Here is a 19189-nt window from a genome sequence, read left to right on the forward strand (position 1 = left end):
TATACTCATTTATGTATTATAAAAGGCTGTTTGTTTGTTCTTGCAGTTTAATTAATAACAAGAGACAAATACTTTAAAAACAAACAAACAAACTCCTAAACCCCCAACCTTTCGATCTTGCAACAGCCTCACTTTCCAATTTGCCGAGCACCCACCATCTGAGGGGAAGCACAGGTTCCCAACCCTTTCAAGTTAAGGGGCAAGTTAAGTCCCACTATCAATATTCAGAAACATTTAAGCACTTTCAAAACTAGCCCTAGACATTTTCAAAAAAGGGGCTTTTTTGTTCTGAAGAAACTTCTGAGGTTACTCTATGGCAGAGCGTGAAAAGAAACTAAGATAATTCCTTCTGGCCATTTACTCTGATCTGCCATAAAATTTACATGGACACAATAAAACCAATAAAATCAGACAACACCTTTCTCCCCACTGGGCCTGTGTAGGTCATAGCAGAAGGACAGAGAAATTATTAGCCTTATTCCTAAAAAGCCAAGTTATATAATTTTTTTCTCTTCTGTATTTCTACTTTTGAGTTCACCAAAAATTACATTTGCCCTTCCAATAAGGCTCTCTTTAGAGAGCATCAGTAAAACGTGATTAAAAGATCAAGTTTAACTAAGTTTAACCAAAGCATTGAATTTACCCATTAACTAAAAAATACTCTTGTTTTACACAGTGCTCCTTCTCCAAAGATCCCATGCCACTTTCCCAAGTCTCACAGTAAACCTGCCAAGTATTACCTTATCCATTTTACAAGCTGGGCTGAAGAGTTCAAGGTTGCTGCTCAAGATTGCAGAGCCATACCCCGACCCTTCCTAGGCCCCTCAAGAAGCTGTGTAGAACCTCAGTGACCGCCCAAGGTTCTAGTTCAGGTACAGCCCCTCGCTCCTGAGCGCTAACTTCATAATCTAGAATTCATATTGAAGGTTTCTGCCTTGCGAAGTCCTGTGATACAGACATATTCAAACAATGTTTCCAGAGGAACAAAAAGGAGTTACTGCAGGTTTGAAGTGCTGTCATGTCTTGTCATCCACGGAGGAAGGAGTTGATCTAGAGGCATGAATGTACACCCTTTCCAGAGGTTACCCAGAGCATTTCAACAGTAGTGCTAGCCTGATGCCCAAATCTTCCAGGGTTTACTTGCTCGGTTTTTATTTTGCGATGTTTTAACGCTAAGCACAGATACTTGGAATGAGATTATCATTCCTAGTCAGTTGTATAAACTTGCTGAAATTTTTGCTATCTCATTATGGAGACTTTCAAATCCAGATAGTCAGTGTACCTGAAGAGAGCCTCATAAAGCACCATGTGTTAGAGAGCAACACCTGAAACAATTACATATACCATATAGAAAGAACCGAGTTGATGCATATTTCCCATAATTCTGCTAGGGGAATGCAATTCTTAAATTGATGGTTTTACTTGAAGAAAAAGATATAAAAAAGCATTAAACCCCCAATAAGTATCTCAACATTCCTCGAGTCTCTGTTTCTCTCTGAGGTTTACAGTGTTCTGTTTTATAGATATTTTGCCATTTAGAAAATAGCTCCTAATAACACATCACCTTAGCTAGCCACAAAGCACCTCCAAAGAGTTAAATTACATACAAGAAAGAAGAAAACCCATCTCTCAACTACAGTTATCTTCAATTTAGTTAAAGAGACAAAAATGCTATCTGTGTTACCGATATCTTTTCAATACAAGTATCACAGGTTTTAGTTTCTACTGACAGTCAGAACCAGCGCACAAAACTGAGTTTGAAGTAAGCACGTGCCATTATGGATGGTGACAAAACAAGCTAATGCTTTGTGGCTGCTTTTACACACCCCAATATATGTTTTTGTTAAAAGACATTTTTAGGATGCTTATTATAAAGTAAACATTACCAAATTACCTGGGGAAGGAATATTCATACATTCATACAGATAAAATTGGGGTATTGCATCCTAAACAGTATCACTTACCTTGTTCATTTATAGAGTACCAAACACTACAGAATCCAGAGCTGAAACTACATCTACACAATTAGCTCTTCCAAGACTCATTGTGTTTATAATGAACAAAATTCATGATAGCATATACAGGTTACAGAAAGCAGTTTGCAATCTCATCAGCATGTGCAACTTCACTTAATGCCCTTTTTCCATTTCCATCACACTAAAATTGTTAACTTCCTTAAAAATATTTTCATTCCAGTCTGAAGGAACGTTACCTGTAAATATATTTAGCAGCACTGACGACAAGACTAGGTCACCAGTGCCACTACACATGAATAGGTACTCCATTACAAAAATACGAAAAGTTTTCATCATTGCAAAAGTCAGGTTTTTTAGGATCTTATTTCTGTGGGATGGAATAAAGATGATAAATTTGCCTTAAATGGAAAAATGAGAGAAAAAAAAGAAAAAAGAGAAAGTATTATAACTTTCTACCTCTTACTGACAGAGTGAACTATAAAGGCTTTGGTAAATTTCAGCTGACATAGGCTTACAAAGATCTTGGGATTCCTTTCACTTTTGCTTGTTCAGAGATCTCAGAAGAACACTACATAGCAATGAATATCTGCAGTGCTGAAAATAGGAAGACCTTGGCAGGTATTGTGGAATTAGCCTGAAATATGTAAATACAATTGACTTTTTTCCTTTTCACTAACAATTCAGAATTGACCACTGAATTAGGAAATAAAAAGAAGATCTGTTTGAAGAACTGAAAAAAAACATTAAGACCAACAAGCGTCCATTTCATATAACAGCATACTTTTGGTTCAGGTTATTCTCCAAGGGAAGTTATAAATAGGACAACCCACTACCATGCTTATACTATTGCAAACTTAGTTACCAAACATGCTTTTCACCTGCAGCAGTACTGGCCCACTGTAAGTGAGAGAACAAAGTCCATGTCCCAGTTCTGGCCTTTTTCCCTTTGGCTGCTGGGGCAGTGGGTGACGGAGGTGATAGTAACATGCTCAGCACCTGGAGGGAAAAAGTGCCGCATGTCCCACACCAATAATTATGAATCCTTAAATCTACTGGAGTCATTATAGAAGGCATGGCACTTTAATCCCTCGTTTAAATAAGCACAGCCACTTTGTAGATGTTTGGTTACTTTGTTCAGTTTCCACATCGAAAGACAAAAAAAGCCTTGTAATTAATCTTGAAATACAAATCCAATAATCATCATTGCCTTCTCTGTTCTTGGTCTGTTGCAGCTTGGCAAGTCTTAACACAGCTCAGGGAGCGTTGCCAATATTACAACTCAGGTAGCATTGCAAGTACACACTTATCATCATCATCTGACCCTTTCACAGCATAAATTAAGAACATGGCATTCAAAAACGCTTCCAAGCAAGAGATAAGAATGTGCTACCCTATCAATCTGTTAGGGGTAAAGACACAGACATACATACAGAACATCAATAATATTTTTTCCCTTACTTGGCTTTACTTGCTCTTCCTGTGCTATTCCAACATCATCAGAATCAGACAGTTCCTTTATGAAGTTGGAAGGAAACATGCCAGTCTTTCCATTGAGTATACCTTCCCACCATCCCTCTTCCACCTGCACCAAGGCAAAATCAAAAAAAAGGGGTTTTAACATTAGCAACACTTTACAGAGTTACATTATATACATGATTTTCAGTAACAATGACAGTAATGCTTTTGACCAGTTTGTATTAATTTCAGGTATAAGGAGCACATGGCATAGGCTCCAAGCCAGAACATCTTTTTTTTTTTTTTTTTTTTTTTTGAAGTAAACCCAAGAAAGATGCATGCATCCATCTGTAAATGTCAGCAGTGCTGACAGCAGTCAGGAGCATGGATAAGCATTAAATAAAAGGATAAAAGAACAACCAGAGAGCACAAAGTGTCTCTACATTTCAATTTTTATGGATATCAGTTCAATCACTAAATTTTCAGCACACACTGTACTCATGTATTCATGACCATCTTCTTAACAGATGTGATTTGCAGATTATAAGAGTTTAAATTCCCTAAGTAATCAATGGCGAAAGAAAAATACCTGCAAAGGGCTATTCAGAGAATCTAAACTAGGTATCTTAATATAAATCGTGTGAATATTCCTGCCTTTCCCATCAAAATCAGAAATTCTCTATTTTAAAAATTAAGAATGTTGCTACATTATTAATGTGTTAACGTAAGAAACCTACGGAGAACAAAGAACAGCACTAAATGCATATTTGACTCTAGATTTACAAAGACCTACTGAAAAGCTACTGAAATACATAATAATGATATGGTTGGAGGAGGAGAGACACTTCCTAGCCCAATCCCAAGAGAAAATATCACTTAAAAATGACAAACTCCCTCCTGTACAACCCATTCAGGATTGAATGGCAGTGTCAGGCAGTGAAATGACAGCCCTTAGAAACCAGATGCCTTTAGGTTATAATGGGACAGCAAGAAATGACTTATCATATGCATCGGCGAAACACACCCTTGACAGATAAATATTTTTCATCTGTCAGACACTGTCCACTCACCAAAAAAACTGACAGGGGAGGACAGTGTCAGCCTGTGACACATCAGTCTCCAATAATGTTTGACCCACCTCTTTCCTGCCTACCTACAAAAATTTTGAAAATAGAAAGTTAACTTTACAGGTTTGGGGTGTTCACATCTACTGTTAAAAAAACAACCCCACAGCTTAAATGGTACTAGTTAATTATCATAGAAAAAAAGTCTGTTTCGTATCACTTATCTGTGAAAATCTCATGTTCTTAGAAAACAACTCTCTTAATAATACAGGCAAATATTTCCTCAAACTACAGAGGAATGGTTGAATTTTTTTCAACTTAGCTACATGAACTATTTTACTACAAAGAAAATTGTTGTTACTTGAGGGGTGTTTCCTGTGCTTTCTCTCCATCTTCAACCTTTTCAGTACTTTTCTTGTCTTCCTGGGTTGATTTTTTGTTTTAATTTGAAAGCAGTTCAGACCAGCACAGCTACTTTCATTTAATCTCAGTACCGGCCCATGACAAAACCTTTTTTTCTCCACCCCCCCCCACCCCCCCAAATGCATCAGTAGTATCAGTGAGGTCAAGCACAACTCTGGGAATAATGGCTAATATCTTGCTGCTACTTCAGAAGATAGAGTATATACAATTCACTCGATCGCTTCAGTGGGGTGCAGGTTTTTCGCATTATTGTATCAAAGTCTCTGGAAGGTAATACTTGCTTTTCTTCTCTCCAGACAAATTAAAAACCATATGGAAAACTGAAACTGCATGACACACAACACTTAGTAGATTCTATAAATTATATCTCTAAATACCTATATGTGATATATCATTATATAGAAAATACACAACATGGCAAAGACTCTTAGAGCTATAAAATATTTCAATTTTTATAAATGCAGTATTCCCAGATGGCTCTACTGATTAGAACCAAACATTAAACTATAACTGCATTAGCTGATTGATCAGAAGATTAATCACAGGAGAATTACACAGTTCCCAAGATCCCTGCTTTGCAAGATGCTGAGACTACTCGACAGAAATAAGGTGACCAATATCACTCAGTTCCATCATTCCCTCAAGTAATTTTCTCCTGCTTACTTCTTCCAGGGTAACACTTCACAGTTTTCTTACAAGTTAACATTAGCACTCTTTATGTGGCGTGTTTATGTATGGATCTCTATGTATGTGCAGAGAAATACACATATACAAAGATGTTTTGACAGGTAAGTCTAAATTGGATGTGAATATACTCACAGCATTCATTAGCTTCTAAGTTTTCCAGCTGATACAAGAATGAATTATCTGAAAATACCATGTCATATTCAATAATTTTACAAAGTCAGAAAAATCTAAAGCAAACCCCAGATTTTTTTTCCGCAAGAAAATGCAGAATCACGTTAGCAAGACATCAGAGGTTCAGGTCAAACTGGGCTTCCCAAAGATTTGTTAGGAAATTTGCATCAAAAGCATCCAAAGCTTTATTTTTTTAAAAAAACTATAGCTACATGGTACTTACCTTTAAGCCTCAAAACACAGCAGCTAGAGATTAATCCATACAATAAAGAAGACACTAAATACCCCCAGGATGTAGTTATCCCAAATTGGGGCAATCCACTACCACATGGTTTGAAATGTCGCAATAATTTCCAGCCAATAAAACCTTACAAATGAAAATCCATTATTCATGGAGGTAATCCCTCTGAAAGTATGAGCACTCAATAGAATTTGTTACTATAATATTATAACAAAGTGTTTTGAGGATTTATACATCTAGGTCCTGATTTATGCCCAGCATTCATGCTCTGAACCAAACAATCTAAAAAGAGGAGGATTTCATTCAGTAGTCCATGTGCCTATGCCAGGAAGGAAGTTCTACTATTCATAACATCCTACACACCAATTGTAAGTTCAGCCTGAAAACGAAGTTTTTAAGTTAGAAGAGGAATCTTTCCAATCTGCCAAATCTAAGTGGCTACAGCTAGAGGTATTTTCAAGACGTGTTTTCAGTGTGTTACATCTGTTCACTGCCTTTCGGAGAGGCATGGCACATCCTCATCTTGCCAAGCCCCTCGGCTGCCAGTACTGCTGTCACACCGCATTTGAAGAGCAACAACATCCAGGGAAGTGACTGAAGGTACTTCATTACTCTACTTCGTATATTTAGGGAGGTAACAGCACACGTACCCAACTGCAGCTCAGTCAATGCCATGCGTGGGGCAGCGACAGATGCACTAGCAAACAGCTATATGCAGTCCAATGCCTGGATGTGACTGAATGAGATATGAATGACAATATCACCAGAGAATGGTGCATCACCTCTAGAGAAATGTATCCCATTAAGAAGCCTTGCTTTTGGGATTTAAAAGGAAATTTAATCTATATAATATTTATGCAACATTCAAATGTCCTCCCAGTGTCATGGGCTTTGTTTTTTTTTACATTTTCAATGAAGAAAGAATACTTGTATTTTGTTTTTATTTGAATTACTGTCGTGGTTTAACCCCAGCCAGCAACTAAGCACCAGGCAGCTGCTCACTCACTTCCCCCCCACCCAGTGGCATGGGGGAGAGAATCGGGAGGAAAAAGGTAAAACTCGTGGGTTGAGACAAGAACAGTTTAATAGGACAGAAAGGAAGAAACTAATAGTGATAATAACAATAATAAAATGACAATAATAATAATAAAAGAATGGAGTATACAAAACAAGTGATTCACAATGGCATTGCTCACCACTTGCTGACGAATGCCCAGCCAGTTTCCAAGCAGCGGTTCCCCCCTAGACCAACTCCCCCCAGTTTATATACTGGGCATGACATCCCATGGTATGGAATACCCCGTTGGCCAGTTTGGTTCAGCTGCCCTGGCTGTGTCCCCTCCCAACTTCTTGTGCCCCTCCAGCCTTCTTGCTGGCTGGGCATGAGGAGCTGAAAAATCCTTGACTTAGTCTATAACACTACTTAGCAACAACTGAAAACATCAGTGTGTTATCAACAGTCTTCTCATACTGAATCCAAGACATAACACTATACCAGCTGCTAGAAAGAAAATTAACTCTATCCCAGCCAAAACCTGGACACTTACTCAATCAGTAGAGCCCTTTGTGATGTAAATAAGGTTTTTGGAAACTATAAACCAAATACAGATGAAAATAATTCAAAATATACTGGTTTACTTTGTCAGAAAGTGATTAATCAAATTGTGAGATCCCAGCACACTACAATAACCCAGACTAGAAAGACAGTAAGAGGTTGTAATAGTTAATTTTACTTACAAATAATAATATAAATAAGAAATCATAACAAAGTGCTCAAAATAGATACCATGGAAGTGGACAGACAGGAAAACAACACAGAGAATTCGATGGGTGAGACATGCAGACACACAAACAAGAAGTTCTCAAAAGGGTATACACAAGTTAGGACATTAAGCTGCTTAAAAATCAACAAAAATTTCTTGATCTCAGCCTATTTCCATGGTTAACGTACAAAAAAAAAAAAATTAAAAAAAAAATAATACGACAGCAGTCCAAGCCTTCAGGCAAAGATAATAGCTCTATTTCAGACCAGAAAGGCAGTTTTATTCTGTAACGGTAAAGCAACCAAAGAAAACAAAATCCCTTTAGTAGGTCACTAGGACTACAAGATTAAGATATTCCAAAAGCGAGGAAATGTTACTCTTTACATTCTTTAGGTTTTCTCTTCGTGGCCAATACAACGTGCAGCACCTCCCCTTAAAGAAAGGAATGTCAGAGGGAGCATCAGCCGAACCCGCAGTGCAACAAACCTTCCTGCTACAAGCCTAGAAGCACCTTCCCTCGAGGGAACTGGGCGCCCATCCCTGTAACTCCAGGATGGGATACCCCAGAAGAGCAGGAAATGCTGAGGCCAACTACCAGCAGTCGCTTGCCAGAATATCTAGGACTGCCACAGCTGCTTGCTTACACCTTGCTATATAAATAATAGGCTAAAGCTGTTAAATGATTAAAATGTTCCGCTCTTCGGAATCTCTGACCTAAAGTATATTTCCAATAACCTCCTGTATCTGCCTGTTCCACAAGCTTTTCTACAACCTCCAGCTTTGCCTGTTAGGCTGACAGACTACTTAGAGCTCAGCTGGGGCAAATGAGGGAGGCTTTGAGTCAGCAAAGGTTTCAGATGGAAGAAAGTCTCCCTGGATCACAACAGTCTGTCTGGGCTGTTAAAACTAAAACACAGTCCCAGGAATAAAAGCAATGCCAGAGGCAAGCAACAGGAAGGAAAGAAGCCCAAGGTCAACAAATTTTCTTTTGCTTAGGGGGAACTAGAGCACAGAAAGCAAAGGAAAAAACTCTCTTTTATAAATTCTAATGGAAGATCTTGAGCTTGAAGGACAAAAGCAATTGTATGTTGAAAGGAAATTAAAAACACAGATTCCCAAGAGGCAAAATAAACAAATCATATTCACTGCCAATGGGAAAAGAAATTTTGGAAACAAGACCTCAACAGAAGATGGTGCCTACAGTGCCACTTGATGGCTTATTCTGGGAGTGCATTCAGAGAGAGCCATACCCATGAGACGTCAACCAGCCCTTGGGCTTCTGCTACAGCACATCTGGAAGCTGTTTGATAACTCTGGTGCAGAAGGGAAGAATTAAAAACTGCACAAGTACCTTGTATTAGGCGATCTTTTCAGCTTCAGAGTTCTTTATTTTACAATGTCAAAATGTGCTTTGGTTTTTTTTTCATTTGTTCTTTGTGGTTTGGATTTTTGTTGGTTTTTTTTGACATCATCTTCTAAGTAAGAAACTGAAGGGCAAAGAAACCAATCACACAGAACTTCAATGATCCTATAAGCACCCTTGTTTCCACAAAAAAAGCATCCTACCACATAAACTAACCAAACAAGCAGTAGCCATAGAAGTCCTTGTGTTGGAAGAGGATCAGGAAAAACACAGCATTTCACAGAAAAGTAACAGAGGGACATGGAACCCCAGCATTCATTCCCAGCTCTTTTCTTGCAGTATTATACAGTTCTGTACTTGTGGCACAGACCATCCCCTTGCCACTATTAAATATTCCCCTTTCAACTCTACAGCTGTCAAAAGAAGTTACTGTAAGGAAAGTCCAGCTCAATCCTCAGTGTTTATCCTGTTCTTATAAATGGGTTGAACCACTTTATCTCGTAACAACAACAACAAAAAAGCCCCATCAACCTTGTCCCAAAGGAGCAAGAGATTTGTAAAAATTCAGTCTGCATTTTTATAATTTTAAATGAGTTACAGGATTTGATCATGTAATATATGGCAATGTTAACTAAAAGTCAAAGAATAAGCTCAGTGGTATTACAGCATGGCTCAGTCAAAGACTTAGTTGTGAGCTTAACTCCATGTACCACACATTGCCAAAAAACTGACTTCTCAGCAGGATGAGGCCACAAGGTATATAGCAGCACGACAACAGACTAATCCCAAATAAAAGCAGGCTCAAAACTGTTGAATGACACGCCAAATGTCCTTACTCTGATGCTACAGGTTAATTGTCTGGCATTCTGTGAAAGTCTAAGGGTGAAATATAATTGGAATTCAGCTATCTGCATTTAATAAGACAATTAGTTACAGTTGTATTTTGGGACAACTGTAATTAGAGTTATAGCTAATGAGCTAGGAAAATGACAAGCAAAAAACTATCAATCACGCATTAAATGTGAACATAAACAATGATGAAAATGCTTCTCTTGTTAGTTTCAAATGTACTTTTAATTTAAGTCTGTTAATTAATTTCTCATGGGTATCAGTGTCTGTGTAGTCATAGGAACTTCTAGTTTAACAACCACCATTTTATCTGTTGTGATGAATGCTTGATCTTATTATCATTAATTTCTGGCTATTCAGAACAAATAGGAAGGAACTGTGAATTCTGAACATATACAGCCTCCAAGGATATCTACCGGTGACAAGCCTAGTATCTCAAAACTCATGCTTGCTGATGCTGTTGTGTCAATTCACCGTACAGCCCCAAACCACTTGTGCCACACCAGGAACTTCCAATTGTACCTACCACAACCACAGACATAAAAACCCTTTCAAAAAGTATCTTATCCAATCTGTTGGCACCAGGAAGAAGGATCTGGGGCAGCTTTAGATGCTACTACACCTCAGGTGTTGGTTAGCACCCTGAAGCAGAGGTGGGAGAAGGGAAGACATCCGCATCCTCAGCATGTCACCATGTGATATCAGTGTAACCCGTCTTCACGGGGGGTCTGGGGAAACACGCTTGCGCACTGATGGAGGCAGCTGAGGAGAAGACTTACATTCCCTTCTGCCAACCCTTTGCTGGAGGCAGTGTCCTTCAAGGGGTTCGAGGAGGAGCAGAACCCATTTCTTTAAGGATGAAGCCAAATTAGCACAGTACAACAGGAACCAGCTTTTCTTTGCAACAGGAGAAGTTTAATGAGTCGTCAACCATAAGTGACATTTTAAACACTTTTTTTGCTAAATACCTGCATAAAGATACATCGACCGTATTTTGATCTAAACAGTATCTGTTTTAGTTTGCCTTAAGTCAGTTAGAAATTGATTTATTTTCAACTAAACAGAAATCCACAGAGATCTGAAACTATTAATCTAAGTCAATTTAAAACAAATTAATTCAACTGATGCAACTTTCTTAGAAGGATACAATAACATACTGCCTGTGAGAATCTGAGACCTTCTACTCATGAATAAAAAGATGAGGTAAGAGAAAGGAGCAACTGGAAATGGAAAGTGAATGACCATTAATGTTCCAGTTACCCACTGAACCACTGTAAATAATGCTGAAGATGCTATCATCCAGTTTTTCATCTTGAGTAATGGTAAACAAAATTGATACTTTGCAAGAATTGCCTCCCATTGTCACCTAAGTGGGAGGGGTTTTTTGCTGTTGTTTTGAGGTTTTTTGTACAGTAACACAGCATGATTTTGGCCCTTGCAAAAAAATCTCCATTTTCACAACTGAGGAAGCCATATTTTTTAAATAATAAGTAAGTCCCTCACGTCAAACATTTATAATTTGAAATAAGGAGCATTGTATAATGACATAAACACTGTGAATCCTATTTCAGTGCAATGACTCTTTGTGCAGCATTACCTACAAGCAGAAGGGCAAACAATGAAGTCAGTACATTGGTTGGTGCCGCCTTCTACATCAGATAAAGTTCCTGTTTCAAAAGAAAAATTCTGCCCTACTTTTTCAAGGAGTTAGCACTACCATGATAAGGGCAGAAGAGAAAGTAGTAAAGGCCAATATTCAACATCAGCTGCTTGGTATCAACCATGATGGAAAACACAGGTCACAACAATACTTCCTGAGGTGCTGAGAAATTTTTCTCTAAATTCCTTTATTTTCCCTCTTTCACCAGCTGACCTAGTTCCACCCTGAAGAGTCAGACAACGTCCTGGATCGCATGAATGCACCAGATGATGCCTGAGGCAAAGCTTATGTTTCAGTAGCTGACTGAACAGGGTATTTTGTAAACTCAAAGTGGGCACAGCCTCACCTGTGTTAGCTGTTCTTCTTCGGCATTTACTTATGGCCAGCGGTTCAAGCTAGCCATGAGCAATCCTCTTCCACACTACAGTAGAACTAATTCCAGTATGACATTCTTTAGGACTGCCAATCAAAAAAGCAGCCCTAGATAATATATTTTCTTAAACTTTAGAATCCGCAAGTTGTCAATGGTTTCTTCAACAGTAGCAATTCAAGGTACAATTATGAGGTTAAGACTACGAAGTCTGTAATCGGCAATCCAAGTGGGTTTCAAAAAACAAGCCCCTAACTATAAGCACAGACATGCAAGTACAGGAATGTTTCACTTTCCTAGTTCTACATCTTTCAATTTTAATGCAAACATTTTCAGTCTTATTTGGATTTAAATAAATCTGTTATTTATAATTAAGTTGTTCAAAGTTACGAGAAGACAAGCGATGCATTTCATAAGAGAAGTCTAGTGTCTCATCTAAATTATTTAATCATACAACTTATTCAGTAGAGTTAATTTGTTGGCTGGATACTAGGAAGGGGTTTTATTCTATCACTTTACTCTTGAAAGACACAGACTTAAAAGTTTTAAGTAGGGCAACTGATGGAAGATATTAGTGTGGTCATGTGAGGTCAAATATACTTAAAATTATGCGATGAAAACGGCTTGTGCTGCCGTGAAACTCATTATAATATCAGGTTTACATTGTCTTCAAAATATTCTCTTAAATATCTTACAACCTTGACATCCCCCATTACAATTCTGCTCACAGACAGAATAAGGTTAGTTAAGAGACACATCATGTCTAATTCCAGGAAGAATGATGCGCAGAGCTAGCATGCACAGCTAGGTTAAAGGAAAACCAGTGATCACTAAGCTTCTTACATTCAGATGTGAGAATTTAATCTCTCATAAGAAAATGCTGGATGTCATGTAGATTGCAGTAGAATTTATATTCTTTTAGAACTGATTTCTTAAGTCACAGATGCAGAAAAAAGAAAACTAATCATATATCCTTGACAAAAAAATAAATGTTGACTTACTAGCTGCTGAGTCACAGGGGAAAAAAATCCAACAAGTAAATGATACAAGCTGAAACACACCTTTTATTGGCTGCTTGAGCAGACTAAGGTCTTAGATCTTTTTAAAGCTAAGTGAATAAAGACTAAATGAGTTTGAATGCATTCTACTTAAAGGATTCATGTTAGCATTTTGACTTTTGGTCCTCATGCTATTAAGCTCAAGAAGATATTTCTAAAATCTCTGATGGAAAAAAAATGAAGGTATTGGGAGCGAACAGCATTCCTTGATCCTGCAACCACATTCACCCATGAAAAGAAAATTTCTGTATCTCTGTCCAAGCTTTCATAATTTGGTCCCAGTCCTTCTAAGACATGTGCATTCATTTTCCACATCCATTTCCACCCAAAATAAATGTATCTTAAGTCTCTAAAGAATTTGCTGGGTTTTTTGGTTTTGTTTTGTCTTGTTTTTTTTTTTTAACTAAAATGAAATTGTTAAAATTTACAGGCAAAGATGACAGACGGTGAACGTCATGGCTGAACTCCAGAGGGCTTCAAGTAAATTTCTTAAATGTGTTTAACTCTGTAAAGATAATTCTTCCCTGTGACTGGCTTACGAAAATTGGGAAAAGCTTCTTCTGCTATAATGTTGGTTCTTCAGAGATACAAAGTCAAGAGCCCTGTAGCACAAACTTCAAGCTTTTTGCCTAAACAGAACTCAGAAGCGTCAACTGATCAAGTAAAACCAGCAGAAATGCTATGGGGAAAAAAACCTTCACAAAATCCATAAGCAACCACCCACATCCCTTCACCCCCGACAGTAACCCAAACCAGACACGTCAGTATATCAGACAAGAAAAATGTCTGGTTTAAATTATGTCTTAAAACACACTGTATCTAAGTGCTCAGCATGCAGAAGGTATGTCAGAACTGCATGTGTGTATATTCCATTAAAGATCTGCTCACCTCTCCCACAACTTCAATGATGTCACCAACTTTTAATTCCAGTTCATCTTCATTTTGAGGCATGTAACTGAAAGCCACCTGACATCTTCTTCTTCTGTTTCTCTCTCCTGGTGGAAATGAAGGAAACAGGGAAATTGTAAAACTGAAACAAAATTCCATGCCAAACACAAGCCAGGGGAAATGATTAAAGATGAAATATTATTCTTTGAGCACTATTAAAAGAATCTGAATTTTTGCAATGCTTAGTATATCTGCCTAGAATTAAATTTATGAAAAGAATTAATTACAAAAAACTTAATTTACAAAAAACACCCCATCCCCCCCCCAACAAATTCTTTACAAAAGATTTCTGGTGCATATTATTTCTCTCAACTATTTTTATAATTCAATGTAATTAATAAATGAAAATAAATTGTGGGGATTTTTTCCTTTCTGTAATAATATTTAAGAGCCAAAATTTAAGTAATAGATTGTGCTTCCCAGTGACAGGATGGACAAACTTTACCCAGAGGATCTTTCCAGGTGTATTTGCTATGATTTCGCTTCTAGGCTAATTATACACATGATGTAGGCAAATCCAGGAATTGGAGGGTTGGGGAAGGGATCCAAAACCCTGTGGCTTTTGCTCGTATGGAAATAAGCTCTCAACTGATTATTTTGTCCTGTATCTTTTTCTCCACAACTCTTTCACAGGTGTACAATTATCTCACTAACCTTTTATATATATATATATTTTTGTTTGTTTGTTTTTTCTTTTACAGATATATACACACACACACACATCAGGTATATATGTATGTATGCACACGTATTTGTAAGGTACGTCTTTATGCACTAATATCGGATTAAAGAAAACAGAAGGAAAACCCATTCCAAAGGACTCCCAAAGCTAGGTGTGTCATTGGGTTGGTGTGGTTAAGACAGGCTAATTTTGATAATCAACCAGCTACTGGAAATGATGTTACCAGCCATCTTTCTCTTCAGCTTGGCTGTCCAGGCTCCCATGAGAAGCTGGAATGAAGGTGCATCTTTGGATGCGTGAGTGGAGAGAGGCTTGAATTCATAGCTCTGAATAAAAGTAAGACCCTTCACTTGACCCTTCTGCCATCACAGTATTAAGACAGACCGATAAATGAAAAGGTTCAGTTCCAGAGCCATTTGCCAGATTCGCTGGCTTACATATTGTTATAGTTGTATGATTTGTAGCAGAGCGGATGAGAGAACTTCCCTAAATCAAGTTGCCAGAGCTTGCTGCAAGGCCTCTGTTAGCTGAAGGACAACTTACTGACATGAATCATGACCATGTTGGAATGTGGTGGAGGAGGACAAGGTAGGAAGAGAGAAATCATTCAAAACACAGGATTCACTGATTATTCCCTCTTCTCTAAAAGATGTGCAATGTATAAACCATACTATCTTGTATTATTTATATACACGTATCCACACAAACATATATACATACACTCTACACAAATAAATGTACTTTCTCTTATGCTATTTCTCTTAACTGTTAAACATGCTCAATACACACCAAATCAGTTGTGTAAACACTGCCCAAGAACAGCCTTAATCTGACATTAAATTACAGGAATGGATCTTATGATCAGTCTACTATTTCCCCTGCAACATGTCTTGATAATCCTGCTCTAGGGTGAACACTAATAAAAAGTTACAGATATTTTTTTCCTAATCTATTAATTGAAACTAGAGAAAGAAGGGAGAAAGGAAGCCATTGAATTTGGCTTTCTGACAGTCTTTTTCACAGCCACTGCAATCCTGCATGAGTGGCAGCTTCTTGAATGTTAAAATTAATACCTTAATGCAATGTAACCAAACTTGCTCAAATTGGCTATTTTTTCCGCCTACAGATGACTGTTCGTTCTTCACCGTCTAAACTAAAATGGTCCTAAATGACAACTTTACGCAGCTGCGTTCAAAATAACTTGAATATAATAAATACCTTCCATATCGAATGCTTCTTTCATTGTGCAAAAGAGGCTGGCTATTTTCCCTGAAGATAACATTCCCACTATGATTTCTAACATCAAGTAGCAACTGATGTGCTGATGTTACCTAATGTGACAGATGTCAGTTGCCAACCTATTTAATAATCAATATTGTGTGACTCTTGGAGAATATTTTTAAGATTGCTAAGAGAGTAAGAAATAAACACAATTCTGGATGTTAATAACAGAACTGTATGAATCCTTCCCCCTCCCACCCCATAAAGTTTTTTTATTACTGTATAGAAAATGTAGCGAAAGTCTGCACTTTTCTGCATTAGTCTCATGGTTGTTTTGCTGGTCTCCCTCTCCTCCCTGATCTTTCTCTAAAGAAATACCTAAGTGGAGACTAGCAAGCCAACAAGAGGCATAGACTCGATGTACCAACTAGTTCCTCCCTCTGGTCTAATGCAAGACAACAGATCCAGCAGCAAATCCCTTTGGTTTTAAGGAGAAGGTGCTGCTGGACCCCACGTGCATGCTAATGTTCGGAGCACTTGAGCAGAACACAAGTTGTGTGAAGAGCTCTACAGTCAAGGTGTATCTGGTTTTTCTTACGCTAAAGCAACTTGGGTAATACAGCAGTATGAGCTTTCCAAGAAAACAGAGCTGACAGGAAAAGATGTCACAAGTAACCAAGCCATGTGTATACAAAGACCGTTAGTAAAGAAAAAATCTTGGTTTTGCAAATGCAATATTTCCACCCCAGCATCACCGATTTTTTGTCTGTTTCTTAACCAGCACAAAGACTCCAAAGTCAGCATGGTCAGGAACCAGGAAGACCTATAAGACAACTAACAAGCATTTTAGACAGAAATACTGAACTCTTGATCTTCTCTTGCCATTTCCCCTTTTGCTAATATTGCCACTTATTGCAGAGTGTTGTACAGTCTATGCTTTAACTGCTAGTAATCCGAGATCTAAATGGTACTTTGCGCCTTTAAAATGTAAGTAATCTGACCAATTGATGTAAAGTTAATTTTAAACTATATAGGGCAGCAATTCTGCAATGAATACTGCAGGTACTTTCTAATCTAATCCATTTTTTTCTTACTTGTAAATTGATGAAGAAAATATTTTCTTGGAGTTTTTTTGCATTTTTCTTCACACTTGAGCATAAACTGAGTTACTTGCAGACGAAGTTACCGCATGGTGAAAAGGCAGGTAATAAACCCAGTACTTTAAAATCAGAAAAGGTGTGCTGCAAAGTCCTCACTGGGTTTTGAAAGGCTTAAAAGAAGGAAAAAAAAAAGGATCAGTGAACTTTTACTGGCCCACGTATAATAATTTGTAGCAAGTAAGCTGCTGCAGGTAACACGGCACTGCCTGCTGGTCACAGTTGTAGGCTTTTTCATCTCTGGTAGCTGTGGCACAACATCAGAAGTGTTTTGAAGGCAAAACACCTATGAGCTGCAGGCTGGGAACTAACCGAGCTACACTGTATTCAGAACAAGCTATCATACAGAAATAACATCACTCACCCTTGTAAAAAACACTGGCTCCCGTTTACATAGTTATAATAAACCTCGAAGGAAAAAAAATTCACATGCCTAGTTTGTGCAGTCCATTCTTAAAACAAACCAGGCAGCTACAGAGAATTTTCTGTGCCTGTACAAGGGGGCTAACAAACCAGTGACTCAAAGCATATTGCATCTGAAGCGATGGCACCAAGACGTCAACACCGGTGCTGCCGAGCATGCCTGACTCTGCTCCGCTCCCTCTAAGGGCTGTGTCAAAGGCACCGAACCCTTACAAAGCGTCTGCAGATCTGGCAAGGGAGGAAAGAGAATGGACCTCGCGTGCACTGCCGAAGGTGTCATGTCACGATACACCTTAAGAGTGATGCTGGTTGCCTCCTTATTTCAGCTGTTGGTTGCCAACTCCTGCTCACCCCACCTGAGGCTACTGCTCCCTCTGCCCTGAGAGGTGAACTGCTTCTCCGATCACTCCCCAAACACCTTCGCTCAGAGCAAAACCTGGTAGCTTAGCAGGGTAAACAACAGGCTTTGCTAAACCAGCTCCTTTTGGTCTTCATCCTAAGATTCACCTATGTCGTTGTAGGTGTCCCGCAGTCAGATGTCTAAATCTGAGCCCATCACTCAGGAGTGGAGAGAACCCAATACCTCCAGAGGGTACTTAGTGTCCCTGTAATTTAAACAACTAAAACACATCAGATGAATGACTCTCTGGAGGTGCCTTTTTCTACTGGTATGGCTGGATCAGACCTCAACATCTAACTTTAAAAGGTCTAAAGTTAGGTCAAATGGAAAGAGGAATGAACATATATTTAGAAATTTGAAACAAATAAATCTCCGAGGGCACAAATCCAACTTGTTTCAGAGTGGTGTTTGATCAGATTCTAAAAATGCTGTGGTTGCCTGTGACAGCAGGAGACCATAAAGGGGCTTCCTCCACCTGTACACGTGCAAGAGAGAGCACTGATTTCTAGATAGCTAAACACCCTTCTGGCACTAGCAATGAAAATAAAAAAAGAGGCAACGACAAGGCTTCAATGCTTACCTTTGTAAGGGGCACCAAAAGCTGAGGCATCACTACACAAGAAGTCACACGGGTACTTACATGCTGTCATTGGACCCAGGAAAGGTCACACACTGACAACGCGGGGTTAGATGAAAAGTGCGGCAGCAGCAGAGTAGATAGGAAGTAAACTACTTAAAAATGAACTGGAATTTTCAAATCCAAACTGCTTTTTTAAACTTAAGACCTCTGTCATGAAACAGCTGTTTATATAAATGTGTGCATGTGTGAGCAGGTTAGATGGTGGTGTGTACAGAGCCTACTTTCACTGATGCCAATGTCTTTGTAGCCTGACCTGTCAGTGAAAACCACGTGGTTAACTTCACTAACAGAAGGTCCATCAACTCTACATAATAATCTGCTTTTTTCCCCACTACAAAAGAACGAGGACAGCAATCCGTTTCGTAACACAGTACAACTATGCTATACAGTCAAAAAACTATATTCAATAAAAACTGTCAGAGAACAGACCCATGGAGCAAATGTCCATCCCTCTCCCTGCTGACAAAAGTTATACCTAAATGGCTGACGATCTCTTCAAAACTAGGTCCCACAGTTTTGTAATTGGATCTGTTTTAAAAAGAGATGTATCACTATCATTGTGGCTCAGACAAACAATCCAACCCAATTGTTCCTGGATTTCTCTTATTATTGTTTTTTAATAAAGGAGTGTTGCTATG

The 19189-nt window shown here is 38.4% G+C and overlaps 1 protein-coding gene across 5 annotated transcripts in view; it reads right to left on the reverse strand.

The window, feature by feature from the left end:
- SH3KBP1 (SH3 domain containing kinase binding protein 1) overlaps window positions 1-19189 on the reverse strand; it is a 219591-nt gene that overhangs the window by 98053 nt on the left and 102349 nt on the right. For 4 of the 5 annotated variants that reach the window (XM_069784796.1, XM_069784795.1, XM_069784794.1 and 1 more), the window contains 2 exons: window positions 13969-14075; window positions 3435-3558 (listed from right to left, as the gene is read on the reverse strand). In XM_069784796.1, the coding sequence (XP_069640897.1) occupies window positions 3435-3558; window positions 13969-14075 (231 nt within the window). Of the gene's footprint in view, window positions 1-2854; window positions 2973-3434; window positions 3561-13968; window positions 14076-19189 lie in introns of those variants that run through there. The other variant, XM_069784798.1, reaches the window with a different exon arrangement.

This window comes from Haliaeetus albicilla, chromosome 6, assembly GCF_947461875.1.
Source record: "Haliaeetus albicilla chromosome 6, bHalAlb1.1, whole genome shotgun sequence".
In the NCBI taxonomy this organism is placed as follows: Eukaryota; Metazoa; Chordata; class Aves; order Accipitriformes; family Accipitridae; genus Haliaeetus; species Haliaeetus albicilla.